At 42.6% G+C, this 15,548-nt stretch overlaps 1 protein-coding gene across 1 annotated transcript; it reads left to right on the top strand.

Annotated features, from left to right (window-relative positions):
* Positions 1–5,046: 5,046 nt before the first annotated feature.
* Positions 5,047–13,793, top strand: IL17F (interleukin 17F). The gene is made up of 4 exons (XM_069489059.1): positions 5,047–5,128; positions 7,804–7,916; positions 12,141–12,364; positions 13,556–13,793. The coding sequence occupies exons 1-4, from the start codon at positions 5,047–5,049 to the stop codon at positions 13,791–13,793; spliced, it is 657 nt and encodes a 218-aa protein (XP_069345160.1).
* The last annotated feature ends 1,755 nt before the right edge of the window (positions 13,794–15,548 follow it).

Here is a 15,548-nt window from a genome sequence, read left to right as displayed (position 1 = left end):
CTCTCAATTTCTCAGTTTCAGAAAATGCAGTGCGTTCAGCGAAGCCCATTGCAATGTTATGGGCAGTCCAGCACTTTCGCGAATGTTCTCTAATGCAGTGCATCTCAGGCTTCCCTGTGGTGTGAATCACTTGGGCATCTTGTGAAAATGCAGACTCTGATGCAGTAGGTTTGGGGGAGAGGTGGAGAGTCTACATTTTTAACAAACCCCCAGGTGCTAACAAGCTAGATGCCGCTGGTTCCAGGGCTGAACATGAGCCGCAAGGTCTTCTTAGATGGCGGGCTTGGCGAGCAGCACCTACTTTATCGTTCCAGATCGTGCCCCACCTGTACTCGCTGCCTTCCTTCCTGAGGCTGTTGTCCTCTCTCCACATATATCACTTGGCTTTGTGTAGACAACATAAGCCTGTTTTGTATGTAAAGAATTTTTCCTTAGACATGGAAATAATGGAAGAGAATTATAGCACAATGTAGCATGGAAACAATTTGAATATGAGGCTCATGACTCTTAACAGTTGCCTGGTCATTAGCTACTAGGAGTTTCTGGCTGCCATCTCTCCCCATTTCTCTTCTCTCCAGGGTTAACTTAAATTCCTCTTATTTTTTCGCAATTTCCCTCTCTGTCTCTACCCTGGAATAGGAATATCTTTGCACTTCCGAAGAGGCCCAAGAGAAGCTCTCTCCAAAACAGAAGTGCCATCTAGTCTGACATAAAGTTCGCAGCTCTCCTGGATGCACAAAACTGTTACGGTGATTTTCTTCTTTTTTTTGATAGCACTTTTATTTTTCTTCTTCTTACCTGGCACAGTGACCACCAGTACAGAGCAGGTGTTTAATAAATGGTGTTTTTGTTAACAAGAAGATAAAACTTGGATGCACAAGTCTCCACAGGTCCACAGAATAGATTCAGAATTGGAGGGTCCCTCATTCAATCTGGAACTTTCTCCGGTGACTTAAACCCTGTTCTACCCCAGATTCTCACACAGCACTCTGGGGAAACGCCTTCCCTATGTCTTTTTTTTAATTCCCTCCTTACTTTTTCTCAGCTCTTGCCTCTGATCCCTTCCCTCATCCCTCCCCACTTCCACTCTTTTTTTATCAGAAGAAGAGGAATTGTGCTTTTTCAGAGAGAGCGAGAGAGCGCACACGCTACAGAGACAGAAGGGAAAGGAGGTCTTCTGTGATTTTTACCCCTGTGTTTACCTAAGCCTCAAGTAATTTCTACGCTCACAAAGTTTGGCATACGAAAACCCTGGCACAGTGTTTTCGTCTGACAAATAATCATTACATTTTAAAAGAAGGGTTAGTTGCTATGGATTGTGATATTGTGGAGAGTCTATTAAGTATATAATGGATTTGAATATTTGACTCAAACAAATAGGAAAAACGGAATTAACAGGTTCAAAGAATTTTGAGACTGAAAATAATCTTTTGCATTAAAAGGAAAAAAAAAAGGATTGTGTGGGGTTTGGGGGGCCTGTAGTTTTTCAGTAAGAGATGCTGGCATATTACCACATTTTTTTTCTTTTTATCATTGATTCACAGATCAATACCACATTTTTTTTTTCTTCAACAGGGGACAGAGAGGTACAGTCATGAAGGGGAATGGGGCCTCCTAACTGATCTAGGGGATACAAAGGCAAATTAACCATATATTTAATTAGTTTGATTAGCCTAAACAGAGGAAGAAGTTTTGTGCTTGAGAGAGAGAAGAGCTTCAAGAGGCTTGAAGGTAGAGAATAAAAGCCGTGATACCTAGGCCATTCTGACCCGATGCTCCTAAGCTATATTTGGAAAGGTCCGACCCTTAACACCAATAAATGTTCAGAGAAATCAAAAGTGTTTTACTAGCATTTGGCGATAGACTGGAGTTTAAATAAATTATATACTAATACCTTCTGTTTGATGAATAAGATTATGAATTATTAATATATAGTCAGTTTATTTTTTGAATGTAATTCTTTAGAATACTTCTTAAACCTAGTATATGATGACACATTGTTTAACGGGCTGTTTTAATGAGGAGTCAGAGCTTTGATAAAAAATAAAAACAAACAGAAAAGCCTGCAAAATTTTTTAATGTCTCTGCCAGTCAGTTTAGACTATGCAACTGGAACAACTTCAAATCTCGGTGGTTTACAAGGACAGAAGCTTATTTCTTGACCATGCTCACCTGCTCCAGCGTCGGTCACCAGGGGGCTGAGCGCATGTACTCAGAGATGCAGACTGATGGAGGCTCCACCGCCCACCATGCTGTCATTTCCCCCCATATTTCCATGGTCACCCGAGGCAGGAGAAAAGAGGTCGTGGAGAATGACACATGGGTTTTAGATTCTTCTGCCTGGAAGTGACTCACTTCACTTCCACTCACAATTCACTGCCCAAAGTCAGTCACAAAGCAAGGAGGCAAAAAACGTGTCATCGTCTATGTTCCTGGAAGTAGAGAAGAACAGCATTTTGGTGGTCATTGGTGATGTCTACCCTCGTCCACCTTTCTGTTCACCAAATATTTGGTTGGTAATAGCTTCGGTCCCTCCCCAAGGGAGAGCACCCAAAAGTCCTATCAGAGTATCTAGCTCAAAGTCTAGGATTTCTAAATGGTGTACTATAATTCATTCCGGAAGGTCTGAGTGAGTAGAATAGAAACAGGAAAATAGCAATAAATACTTCCATTTGGAAAAAGAAAGAATGACAGGTGCACAGGAGTGTTGATGTGGAGCAAATCCTTTAAAATCCTTCTTGGCTGACCTTGTGGAAACCCACAGCCAGGGAATGCGGACTGATCTTTGACCAGACCCCTGGTTCTGCTTTTTGGGAGGAGCTCACTGCAGTCCCTGGCTCCACTCCATGGGAGGTTAAAAAGATTTTTTTTTTCCCACCTGTACTTTCTTTGGGCACATCTGAAATGGTGTTGGTGAATGTATCTTTTTTAGAGCCTTAGTTCCTGCTCCTTGGTGGTTGGGGCACTGAGGATTTATTCCTGATTAATTTTGAGAGCGCTCTCAAAATCTTAGTAAACTTCTTATCTAGATCAATTCTTTTTGAGGCATAATTACCAGAACATTTCTATTTCTTTGCTTTTTCTTTTTTTTTTCTTTTTTTTATTTTTATTTTTTTGACAGAGTCTCACTCTGTTGCCCAGGCTAGAGTGAGTGCCGTGGCGTCAGCCTAGCTCACAGCAACCTCAAACTCCTGAGCTCAAGCGATCCTCCTGTCTCAGCCTCCCGAGTAGCTGGGACTACAGGCATGTGCCACCATGCCCGGCTAATTTTTTCTATATATATTTTTAGCTGTCCATATAATTTCTTTCTATTTTTAGTAGAGATGGGGTCTCGCTCTTGCTCAGGCTGGTCTTGAACTCCTGAGCTCAAACGATCCGCCCACCTCGGCCTCCCAGAGTGCTAGGATTACAGGCGTGAGCCACCGCGCCCGGTCTGCTTTTTCATTCCTATAACTCTTCCTCTCTTGATTTAACTGTAGATTACTAGAACTATACTCTTACGATTTTTACTCTGAGTCCTTTTATCCAATTAAAAGGATTTACCAGATGCTTCATTCTGATTCTTGCCCTTAGGAAATTTATTTGCTTGAAAGGTTTTATTGTGCATTTCTCCTTCAAAGGCTTTTTTAATCTTATCTTTTACTCTTGAGGGCTAGAAGGAGTTGGGGCATTTTTCAACCTGAATTTCTGGCCTCTCTTCATTCCCTTTTATTTTTGTTTGTAAACTTGCCAACTCTTTCCTGAGCTCCTCTCTTTCATGCATTCCCTTGCCAAATGCAGACAATAGTATCCAGCACACAGTACTAATATTCTGTTTTCTAATCGCTTTCTCTAGAACTACAAGTTTGTTAGGTACGAGATCTGCCTCTCCAGTTACTGACGGTAATAGTTTTACCAAATGTTTTGCCATTGCAGAACACGGATCATCACTTATCCAGGCTACAATTTTACTGCCATTATGTCTGCTACCTGACCACTATTGCATTACCACTATTTTAGCCTTTTGTTCTGGTAGCACCTCACTTGTAGGGATCAATTTCTGTATCTGCAGATATACTGCTAGGTTATGGCAGCCTATCTTGATTAGATTTACCTTTTTTTGAATGAGGATAAAACCTCTTGAAAGTTGGATTTGTAAAACTAAATGTGTGTACATTTATTCCATCAATATCCCCAACAGCCTCATGTTATCTTCCTGGTTAATATATGTGTATTCACTTTCTTCCCATAACTATTTTAAGCTCATACAGGTGGAGACTGTACTAGCACAGTCTATTACCTGTAATAGTAGCCCCAACAAACACATAGCATGGCTCCCAGCACAAAGTAGGGCATAAAAAATCTTGCTGATTTGGATGTTTGACAAACTATAATATTTTACCACATATGAGGCTGTGTATAACTCATTTCTAAGACTATAGGGTTTTCTGGTATCTCTTTCTGTAGGCTCTTGGAGTTGATTGTAGAGCGTTTTAGCTGACAGTGTGTTGAATGAAAGTTCCAATGCTACATTGAAACTCTCAAAGCTAGGCGACAGCTTGGATCAGGGGTGGTACGGAGCCAGTCAGTGAAGGGCTACCACCATCGTCACGTGTGCTCATCCTATGTTCATTATCATGTCCCTGGTATTAGCACATGCTTTGCATTCTAAGAAGTGCTCAAAGAATGTTTGTTACATGAAATAATGATCTGGATCTGTTGATTCAGTTTGTGATAGCCAGTTGCTAATTTGGAATCTTGATGAGATAGTTGTTTTTATCCTGAGGGGGAGAACTTTGTGACTATGGAATGTGAAGGTCAGTGTTGCTTCCTTCTTGGATAAAGATCATTTGTTTGCCCCTGCAGTCCAACACAGCCTCTTATATTGAATTAGATATTCTTAGTTCAAAGTGATTTCCTTGTTTCTCCTTTCAAGAGAGCTGGTATATTCTCTGTGCATTGAGGTGTGGCTCTGAACGGAGAAGAGTCCACTAAAGAAAGTGAGTGGCTCACATCATTCAGTTTCATACACATTGAAGGGCCTATTGCATATCTTGCTTTGGTAGCATGAGTGACACAAGCAAAGCTGAAAACCTGGCTCTTGATTTCATACCGCCGGCTTCACCGTATACTTGGAGGGTCATACCTGGTGAGTCCTTGAAAATTCTCTACAAGATGGGCTCAGGGGCTTCAGTCTGGCTGGAAGGGTTGGCTAGGGGACTTGGATCTGTGTTTGCAAAGAATATACTCTTTTAATTTAGATTGTATATTTGAGGATGTTTATTTGGAGAAGAAGGCCGGTAGAAATGATTGTGGGGGCTAAAATTACCCCAAATCTATGAAGATCCCAGAGAACCATCCTAAAACATATAAGCAAGTACAACCTAGACTAAATATGAGCACAGATGTGTTAAACTTCTGATCTTTCCAGAGAGAGGAACAGAGAACTCCATAGCCACGGTGAGGAGCAATGTGGATGAAAGGCCCGAGATCACAGAAGATTTCTGACTGGTCTTAGAGGGCCTTCCAACGAACCCAAGAACAACTTTCTCCTCATTTTCTTCAGTTCAAGAAAATGGAGGAGAGTTGTTCAAATATGTTGTGATAAGGGAAAATAACTGCCCTGCTAGAATGTGTCCTGCCTTGTGAAAAGAGCGTGTATAATTTTACCTGATCTTCATAGAGATAAAGAGAGGTACGCTACTTTTTTTTTTTTTTCTTTGAAATGTCTGTGTATCCTCAGAGTACAATGCCTGACACAGAGAGTGGCTTAATACATATTTGTCAATCAAAACCGAACTGGGACAAATTAACTTTTTGCAGGTCATTTAAAATTACATGTCAGAGCATTTAAAGGCTTCTACTTGCTAATTTGTTTTTGGTTAAAAAAAATTATTGCCAATCAGAAATAGCCAAGACAATGGCCATTCATATTGGTATGAATCTGATATTATGATATTAATGTGATATTATGAAATATATACACACACATACATACACACACACACACACACACACATATATATATGTTTTTTTCTAGGGTTCCTGGCTTATAACTCCTTGTAGGTCCCTGTTATTTCCTAAGTGACTAAAACAATAAGCATATCTTTTGTTAGGGTATTTGGCCTTTTGTCTTTGGTTACTGAAGCAGCTTTGGAACAGCTTCAGAGTAATAAAGGTGATAGACAGTCTTTTATGATAACGTAGGGGCATTTTAGGTCTAAGAAGCAGGCCTCCAAGGGCAGAATCTCTCTCTCGGACCTTCTCCTGTCCTTCTTTCACCTGCTCCTTTTTCTCCCCAAGGCAAACCATAGAAACTAAAATTACACTCTAAATGTCCCCCTTCACCTTCTGTCTTGGAGCTGGCCACAAAAACATCTTTTTGACCTACTTTGTCTGATTGTAGGTCATAAGACCCCCATTTCAGAAGGGGTCCTGCCCCACGCCCTGGAGAAAGGAATGCTGCAGAGAGGCCAAGAAGAATCTGAACAGACAGGCCTTGCTGGGTTTCCCCACCAAATCTGTTAATGTCAGATCATACCCTTTCGTCCAATCATGTTTCTTCACAGTTGTCCATGTTTCAATCATGCTTATCCAGCGAAGTCTCCGTAAAAGGCCCAGGAGGATGGAGTAGAGAGAGCTTCTGGACAGCTGGACTCAGGGAGGCTCACAGGAAGGTAACGAGAACTCATCCACATGCCGGGAGGGTGACGCACCCCAACTCCACGGGAATGGAAGTGCCTGTGCTCAGGACCCTTCCAGAACTTGCTCTATATATCTCTTCATCTGGTTGTTTATGTCTGTCCTTAGCAATATCTTTTAGAACAGACTGGTAAGCATAAATGTTCCCCTGAGTTTTGTGAGCTGCTCTAGTAACCGAATCAAGCCTAAAGATGGGGTTGTGGGAACCCCACCGTGAAGCCAGTTGGTCAGAAGTCCCAGAGGCCCAGACTTGTGACTGGTGCCTGAGGACTGAGCTGCCCACCTGTGGGGTCTGATGCCCTCTCCAGGTAGATGGTGTCAGAATTGAATCAGATTAGTAGACGCCCAGCTGGTGTCCGCTTGAGGCATTGATTACTTGCTTGGTCCTGGGGAGAAATCTCCACCTGTTTGGTCACAAAAGTCTTTTGTATTGATTGTTGCGGTGTGAAAGCAGAGGAAAAACAGTTTGGTTTTTCATCACAATGAATAATGATTATTTATGAAGGATCCGTGGGAGTCTAACCAGGGGGTTAAAAATTAGTTTTGGGAGACAACAAAACTACCTGCGAATATAATTTCTGAATCTCTCACTGACGTCATTTAGTTCTTTGGTTTTGTTTTCCCATTCATAAAACAGAGCTAGAGATAGTCGTCTAGTTTAATACTAAGGCTCCTGTAAGGATGATTTATTCAGCCATTCTAATGTACAACAACTGATAATGGTAGAGAAAGTGCTCAGTAAGTGTTAACAATTAATATTAAATCATGATTCATATTGCATGACTAGAAAGTAGAGCGCATGGTGCATGACAAGGCAGTTGGCAATTTGTGGAAGGACATAAAAAATCATGACCAAAATCTGTAATTTGGTTCATCTCTGTAGTAAATAAATGAAGAATTTTACTATAATTTGAGGGCAATGGGGGTGGAAGCGGGGTAGAAGAAAAGGAAGATTTGGTCCTTTTCCCGTCATCCCTTTTTAGGGTCCCCCCCTTGGTTCCCCTTCAGGAAGTGGAGTAGGAAAAAAACCCTGCATTCGTCAGTAACTCTGGGTCAACCACAACTTAAAGACAGTAAGCAGGTCAATCGAAACAGGGGCAGTGATTGCTATAAAACCGACAGGTACTCATCGATACGGCACAGGCGTGCAGAGGAAGGCACATCCACAGAGCTTCCTGCACGAAGCAAGCAACCCGGGCAGAATGACAGTGATGATCCTGCGTGACACGGCTATGGTGAGTGGCAAGAATTCTAAGGCCAGTCGGGGCTAGGATTTCAGAAGAGCAGATTTCTAAGCAAGGAGGCTTGAGTGGGTCTTTTTAAAATTACTTCTTTAAAAAACAGAGATGACTTGAACTTTGACTCTTGCCTGGTGGAGAAAAAGAAAAAAAATATAACTAGAAAAGTTATAATGGGATGCAAAACATAGCTCCTTGCCTGATGGTTTTTGCCCAGGCCATGTTCATGTGTGTGGTCCTAGGTATCACAGACAACTGGCATGGTCTCTCCTGTGGCCACCCACTATAGAGTTAGGTTGGCCTAAAACTCCTATCTCGTGTTGGGAGCTTAGCCACACTTTAGGGGATATGTACATATATATTTTACCCAAGGAAGCTGGGGCCCCAAGAGTTCTAATGATTCCCCCAACACTATAGGGATGACTTGGCTGGAAGAAGCGAAACCCCCCAGTGTTGGCTTTGAACAGCTCCTAGAGAAGTGAGATTGCCCATGTCTCTCATTGCTACTTATTGAATTTTTTGTTCCATCTCATTCTTCTTGGAGGAAAGAGGGATGTTAATGTGATGGAAATCTTCCCTTCTACCCCAGCTCAGGGTTTGGAATTTTGCCTGACATTATTCAGATAAGGTCTGGGAAGAATTTACTATACAGGCGTAAAGAAATCGGGCCTTAGGAAATCATGCACCATATCATTGGCTTAGATAATTCCTCTTTTTTTTCTCCTTTTACAAGCCATGCAACTTAAAAGAGCTTGGATGTCATAAAAGGTCCATGACATATGGCAATGATGACACTTTTATTTTATATTTATATGTTATTTTAGAGATTACAAGAAATGCAGCAAAGTACATAATTTAGGAGCATAGGGTTTGGAGTTAGACAAACCTGGCTTCACTACTTACCAAGTGCAGGATTTTGGGTAATCTACTTATCTTCTCTGTACCTCAGTTTCTTCAGTTATACAGTAGGAATAATAATAGCATCTCTCCATGGCATTTTTGGGGGGATTAACTGATATCATTGAGAATAAATGAATTTATACTCTGTATTGGCAGATCTATGCATGCTTAGTTTTTAGTTAATTTGGCCATTCTAATATACAACAACTAATAATGATAGAGAAAATGTTTCATAAGTATTAGCTATTAGTATCAATATTATTATTACCCCAGGGACTCTCATCACTCTCACCACTGAAGTAGATGGGGATTATTTTCTGCATTATACAGATGAACAAAAGTCCAATTAAGTTAACTGACTTATTTAACATCCCTGGATACCATAAGCACAACAACTGGGACATGAACCTAAGTTTTCAGGCTCCAAGTAGAGTATGCTTCTCTTTGAAGGATGCAGAGGCAAGGTTTCTGAATTTAAAGCCATTGCATCCAAGCAAATCCATTGAGTAGCTTTGTGCTCCAAACCTGTTTCTATTTCTGGTTTCTTTGAAGAAATCTGTTGGGTTGTCAGCAAGAAACATGACGATGTAAGGGGCATTGGAATAGGATTAAAAGTTGGGAGTTGAGGCACTTAGGACATCCTCAGTAAGTAGTGTAGGCAAATTCTCATGGACCTAGAACCTGGCCAGGCTCTGGAGCTCGTTCCTACATGTGGAGGGCACAGACTGCAGGTAAGTACAGGGGGTGAGCATCAGGTCATTCAGGTGGGCTCACATTAGAGTGAGGTGCAAAGCTAGGCTGAGAAGTTTGCCGTCCTGTTACTGCTCACTTTCAGCTCTCGCTTTCTCTTGCCTGTTTCCTACTCTACAGCATGAGGGCAATGTCTCTTCACCTGCTTTCAGATGGCATATAAGAATTGAAGTCTAGAAAATGCTCTGAACTTCTCTGAGAAGTGCTGTTTGTGTCATTCTTAAGAACCAGTGACAGCCTTATCAGAGGCCCTGCTCTGTATTGCATAACCACTAAAATCTACAGTTGCAGATCAAAAGCTTTGTGGAGTAAATTGGGGTGATTTGCAGACATCATCTGATTTCCTGATAAAGGGCCACATGACCTACAACACTTATGCAATTCTGATACAGTTGTCACATTGCTTAGAATGCTTGGCTCTTCTAGTGACACAAAGCTAAGATTGATGTTGATGGTTAGAATAATGACCTTCACTGGCAATAGCACTGACTGCTGACACCTGGGCTTGAGTCTGTAGACTGGCATCATTAGTAGGCTGGTGAACCCACTCAAGTTATGTATTGCCTCTCAGACATAACTCCTTCACCTCTCTAAATGGGATAATTAATACCAGCTCTGTCTACCTCACAATTGTAGTTGTGAGAATCCAGTGTTTAAAGAGATGTGAAAGTGTTTTCTAAAATATTCTAAGAATATGTAAGCAAATGTAATAATGACGTGTTAGAAGCACGGTAATTATTGCTAAATCATATAACCCCAAGGTATAGTTACTTTAAAGCTTTGATAATGAAAATTAGAAGTGATTCAGTGAATATGATACAGAAGAGGAAAGAGAAAACACAAAGAATGGATTTACTTAAGAAATCTAATGAGGTGATTCATAGGCTTGGGAAGCTGTCTAAAGACCCTCTTATCTAAGTTGGCATTTTAAAAGAAACAACTTCTTAGCACTTTGTCAAGACAGAAGCTGCATGAGGGTGGATTCCACATCGATCTTGTCCGCTGTGTAGCTTTGGCAAACTGCTGACTTAACAATAGCCACAGGTATTGAATATTCACTGTGTGCTGGCAGTGTTGCTAGTTTTAAGTGTATCATCTCATTTATGCATTTTCCATTGGAGGAAACTGAGTCCTGTCTTCTAGGAGTCCTGGAACTGAGTTACAGACCTCAGAATTCTGACTCTGGAGCCCGTGCCCTGAGCCACCACACTAGAGAGTTAAGAACTAGATGTTGAATGAATGATTGATTGTGGCGCATGAAAGTAGATGACTATTGATTATCTGAAGGCAAATCAACCTCATTCTGGCTGATCTGGGTCAACCTTGCTTTCAACTTCTTTTTAGTATCAGCTACCTCAGTATAGCAAGTAGACACCATGACCTTTTTGTTTACTCTTTTCATTTCTGGCCTCCAGCATCTACAAATTATAAAAAGAAGGGCCTTTTAAATCAACATGTCTAATCACTTTCTCTGCCTTAACTGATGGAAGGGGTGAGCCTGAATGACACTGAGCCCAGCGAATGAAAGCAACTCAGCTTCTGCTTTTGCTCTGCATTACACCAGAGTTGGTGATGGGTCTGGTCCATCCCCAGGAAGGGTCAGTCGTAATGGTGGGGTGAGCAAAGCACGGTCGTGACAATGGGAAGCTGGCGAGATTTTTAGCTCTTCTTTTAGTTAGGTCTTCACAGAGCACTTTCATTCTTTGTGCATTGGTGTCACACCAGATAAGCTGATATTTCAATGTAAGTACATTCAAAAATATATGTTCCAGAGCTTAAGATAAATAGTTTCTGTATTCTCTGTTGTTGTGCATCATTAGTGCTGCTGTTTCTTTCAATTAGCATGGATAATTGGAACTTTGCTATAGTTGGTTTTGCATAATTTTTTTCTTTTTTTCTTTTTTTTTTTGAGACAGAGTCTCACTCTCTTGCCTGGGCTAGAGTGCTGTGGCATCAGCCTAGCTCACAGCAACCTCAAACTCCTGGGCTCAAGTGATCCTCCCGCCACAGCTTCCCAGGTAGCTGGGACTACAAGCATGCACCGCCATGCCTGGCTAATTTTTTTTATATATTTTTAGTTGTTGGGCTAATTTCTTTCTATTTTTAGTAGAGACGGGGTCTCGCTCTTGCTCAGGCTGCTCTCAAACTCCTGACCTTGAGTGATCCTTCCACCTTAGCCTCCCAGAGGGTTAGGATTACAGGCGTGAGCCACCGCGCCCGGCCTTAATATTTTTATAAAGTAAGTATTGTTATCCAGTTGGAAAGATGAGAAATCAGAGGCTCAGCAAGGAAGCCAGGATAGCATTTAAACCCAGTCCCAGTCTTTCTGTCTGACTGTTTAGGACCATGGAGGGCTTCAATCATCAGGCTAATGAGTTTAGTTCTCAGTTTGGCACCCTGGTATCTTCAGATAAGAGTGTTCCCATTTCCAGGTGAGGAACTGAGGTGCAGAGAGAAGCCGTGATCCCATAAAAGGACAAGGAATGCTGAGTTCAGCTAGACCATGTGTTACCTCTTGCTAGCAAGTGATGACAGAATCTCTAACCAACTGCAGCTTCCTCTCTTTCCCAGGTGAAGTCCCTGCTGCTGTTGATGCTGGGGCTCGCCTTTCTGAAGGAGGCCGCTGCTGGGAAAAACTTCAAAGCATGGAATGCTGCCTTCCCAAAGCCCGAAAGTTGCCCTCCTTTGGAGGGGGGCAACTTTGTAAAACTTGACGTTCGCATCGTCAGTGAAAACCACCGTGTTCCCGCGGGACGTAACTTCCAGAACCGCTCCAGCTCCCCCTGGGATTACAGGTAAGTGCCAACCGAGGCTGATCTCCACGTTCTTTTGAAGAGTATGTTAATTTCACTGAAAGCCCTGACTTCAGCATTATAGGGTATATCCATGTCACAAAAACTTTTCTACCCCCTTAATATTTTGAAATAAAAAAGTTCATTCATTCTAATCATAAAGCAGAACATTTAGAATATATAGAAAAAAATGAAAGAGGAAAGCCCTCACTTTCACTCTTCACAAGGGAAATCTCGCTTTACCTGGGAGCTCACATTGTTCTTGCCGTTTTGGGCCGGGTCCTAATATTTTGCATCCATATTCTCATCAACTCTGTGCCTTTTTCTGCTGCATGCAGTCCTAGGTTGGAATTTACAATTCTTTTCTGTGTTGGAAGAGAGGATTCTTTAAAGCAGCCCTCATAATTATCTCTGTATGAGGATCAGCGGGAACCAGGAAATGTCAGTTCAGGGAGATGCACTCACATTAGGCATTTCCCTTTCAGGAGTGGGGGTGAGGGAGGAGTGCAGGAAAAGGCCAGTTTGGGAAGTGGGATGCTACATGGGGGCCGTCAGGGTACAGTTTTGTAATTTTGTCTTAAGATACTGGTTCGTAGAACACCAAGCACCCCTCCCTCGGTACTCTCCAAACATAACAACAGATTCCAGGGACAGTTAGAAGAGCTTCTGGGGTTGCTGCCTAACTTCCCGCACGAGTGGGGCGTGGACAGGAGCACGCTGGCTGGATTGACTTTGCTGAGAGAAGGCACTGGATTCACAGACCTGGGGAATTCTGGCTTTCCTTTCCAGGCAGCAAGCTTTGTAGATTGTATATTTGAGACCTACTAATGATGTTCCATCTCTAGGCAAAGGATAAATAACAGTTGTAATAATAATAATGCCAATAAAAATAAACTAAAAGATCTAACATGAGTTGAATGCTAACATTGTACAGCGGGGTGTCTTATATGCATTTGTATCACTCAATGTTCTCAACAATCCCATGAGAAAACAGTATATGAATATCTTCATTTTATAGTTGAGGAAACTGAGGCTTAAGGAGGGAAGCAACTGCCAGAGGCCCGGGGATGAATCTAGGCCACCTGGCTCCAGAGCCTGTGCTTCCGTGCACGGCTCAGAGCCTCCTCCCTGCGGGGCTGTCATCCTTGGTCCTTCCTTTTCCTCTCCTCACCATTGTGCTTGCTCCCCCTGCAGTGTCAACTGGGACCCCAACCGGTTTCCCTCAGAAATCGCACAGGCCCAGTGTAGGTACCTGGGCTGCGTCAATGCCCAAGGCAAGGAAGATGCCTCTATGAACTCTGTTCCCATCCAGCAAGAGACACTGGTCCTCCGGAGGAAGCACCAGGGCTGCTCTGTTTTCTTCCAGCTGGAGAAAGTGATGGTGACTGTGGGCTGCACCTGCGTCACCCCCATGGTCCACCGCTTGCCCTGAGAGCGGCGCATCGACTCAGCTGGAGAAGCTGTGGAAACACCACTCCATTCCCAGCGCTCTGCAACAAGTCCTGTCTAATCCGCAGTTCCCTCCACTTCATGGGACTCTTAATAAGACCTGCATGGAATTCTCAAAGCTCTGTACTCGGTATAATATTAACCTTCTGGGGTGCTTCAGAATTATTACATAGTCCTAGATGTTCCACTGTCCCAACCCCGTGATAACAGATGGAGGAGAATTAAGGAGCCCTTGGCCCACTCCCCGTGTTATATGATGACCGTCTCCTAGCCGTGCAGTCACCCTGGCCCAGTGCCATTCCTGGGGGCTCTGCTGCACGTAGATGGGAATGCAGAAAATATAATCACTATGTATGTATATTGCCTTTTATATTTGATTATATATAAAATGTTAGGAGAAAAATTGTTAATAATATATCTAATGCTAATATAATAAAGTATTAATTAAAAAATACTTCAAGTGTTTGTTTCTAGTCTCAGCTTGTACTCACAGACATTGTAGCCCTAAAGATTTTGAAATTCTATATACATATCATGTGTTTTTCATATTTTCTCATTGTGGCATTGGTGTTAGAGTTGTTTTATCATTAATGGTGCTTGGAAGTTGATTACATAGAAAGTTAAGGAAAATGGTGCAAACAGAACTCTGGTTCCCTGCTAACGTTTTAGTGCTCCATCGTCCTGGCTACAGTATTTTACAAAGCAAACATTTATTGGCCACAGTGCTAGCCACTGGTGGTACAAAGAAAAGTCAGCAATGCATATGGAAGGGACACATGTTGGTCATAGCCATCCACAGAGCCTCTGGCCATTAGGGCCATGGTGGCCACTTTGTGTCCTCCGCATTCTGACTTCTGGGCCGTTTGGGGGTCACTGGTTGTCTTTTGTTCATCTCTTATGCTTTTTGGGGGCACATGAGCTTCCAGATTCTGGTCTCCATGCCACTCTGGGGAAATTCAGAGGTCCTCTGCTGTGTCTCTTGTCCAGTTATGGCACACCATGTTTTCTCACTTACTGCTTCCACGCCCCCACTCAGAACACATCTGCCTTCCAGATTCCAGAGAGGAAGTGGGGTGTAAGTTCTCACTGCCACCTGGGAATGGCTTGAGGATGGGCAGAGGGCAGGAGTCTGGCCCGCATTTGTCACTCTCTTGTCTAATCTGTTGGTGGATGTGGAAATGGAGTGGCTGGGGGAGACTGACTCTTCATCTTTTTGCTCTTGAGTCTTTTTCTTACGGTATAAATATCGACTTTTTTTTTTTTTTTTTTTTTTTGAGATAAGAGTCTTGCTCTGCTGCCCAGATTAGAATGCCATGGCATCAGCCTTGTGCACAGCAACCTCAAACTGCTGGGCTCAAGCTATCCTGCCTCAGCCTCCCGAGTAGCTGGGACTACAGGCACGCACCACCATGCCCGGCTAAATTTTCTATTTTTGGTAGAGATGGGATCTCGGGGTCTTGCTCTTGCTCAGATTGATGTTGAACTCCTATCCTCAAGCAATCTTCCTGCCTCAGCCTCCCAGAGTGCTAGGATTACAGGCCACTGAGCCCAGCCAAATATCGACTTTTGTACTTAAAATGTTCAGGCTCTTGAAACCTAAAAAACCTTTCTATCATAGCCATCAGCTTGGTAAGTTTGCTATGAATCTCACAAGTTTATTTTGATGCTCAAATCTGTGCAATGAATCTTCTTTTCTCTGTTCATTTTGCAGCAATGGCCCTACTTTGAGGGCAGTACA

The sequence above is a fragment of the Eulemur rufifrons genome, chromosome 15 (genome assembly GCF_041146395.1).
Source record: "Eulemur rufifrons isolate Redbay chromosome 15, OSU_ERuf_1, whole genome shotgun sequence".
Lineage (NCBI taxonomy): Eukaryota > Metazoa > Chordata > Mammalia > Primates > Lemuridae > Eulemur > Eulemur rufifrons.
Note: the sequence above shows the minus strand (reverse complement) of the source record. Positions and strands in the feature narration are given on the sequence as shown.

Excerpts from the sequence above, each read along its gene's own strand:
- IL17F (XM_069489059.1), top strand. The coding sequence starts at position 5,047 with ATGAGTGACACAAGCAAAGCTGAAAACCTGGCTCTTGATTTCATACCG. Across the intron at positions 5,129-7,803 it reads TACTTGGAGGGTCATACCTG|GTACTCATCGATACGGCACA; the intron begins GTGAGTCCTTGA and ends TAAAACCGACAG. Across the intron at positions 7,917-12,140 it reads TCCTGCGTGACACGGCTATG|GTGAAGTCCCTGCTGCTGTT; the intron begins GTGAGTGGCAAG and ends TCTCTTTCCCAG.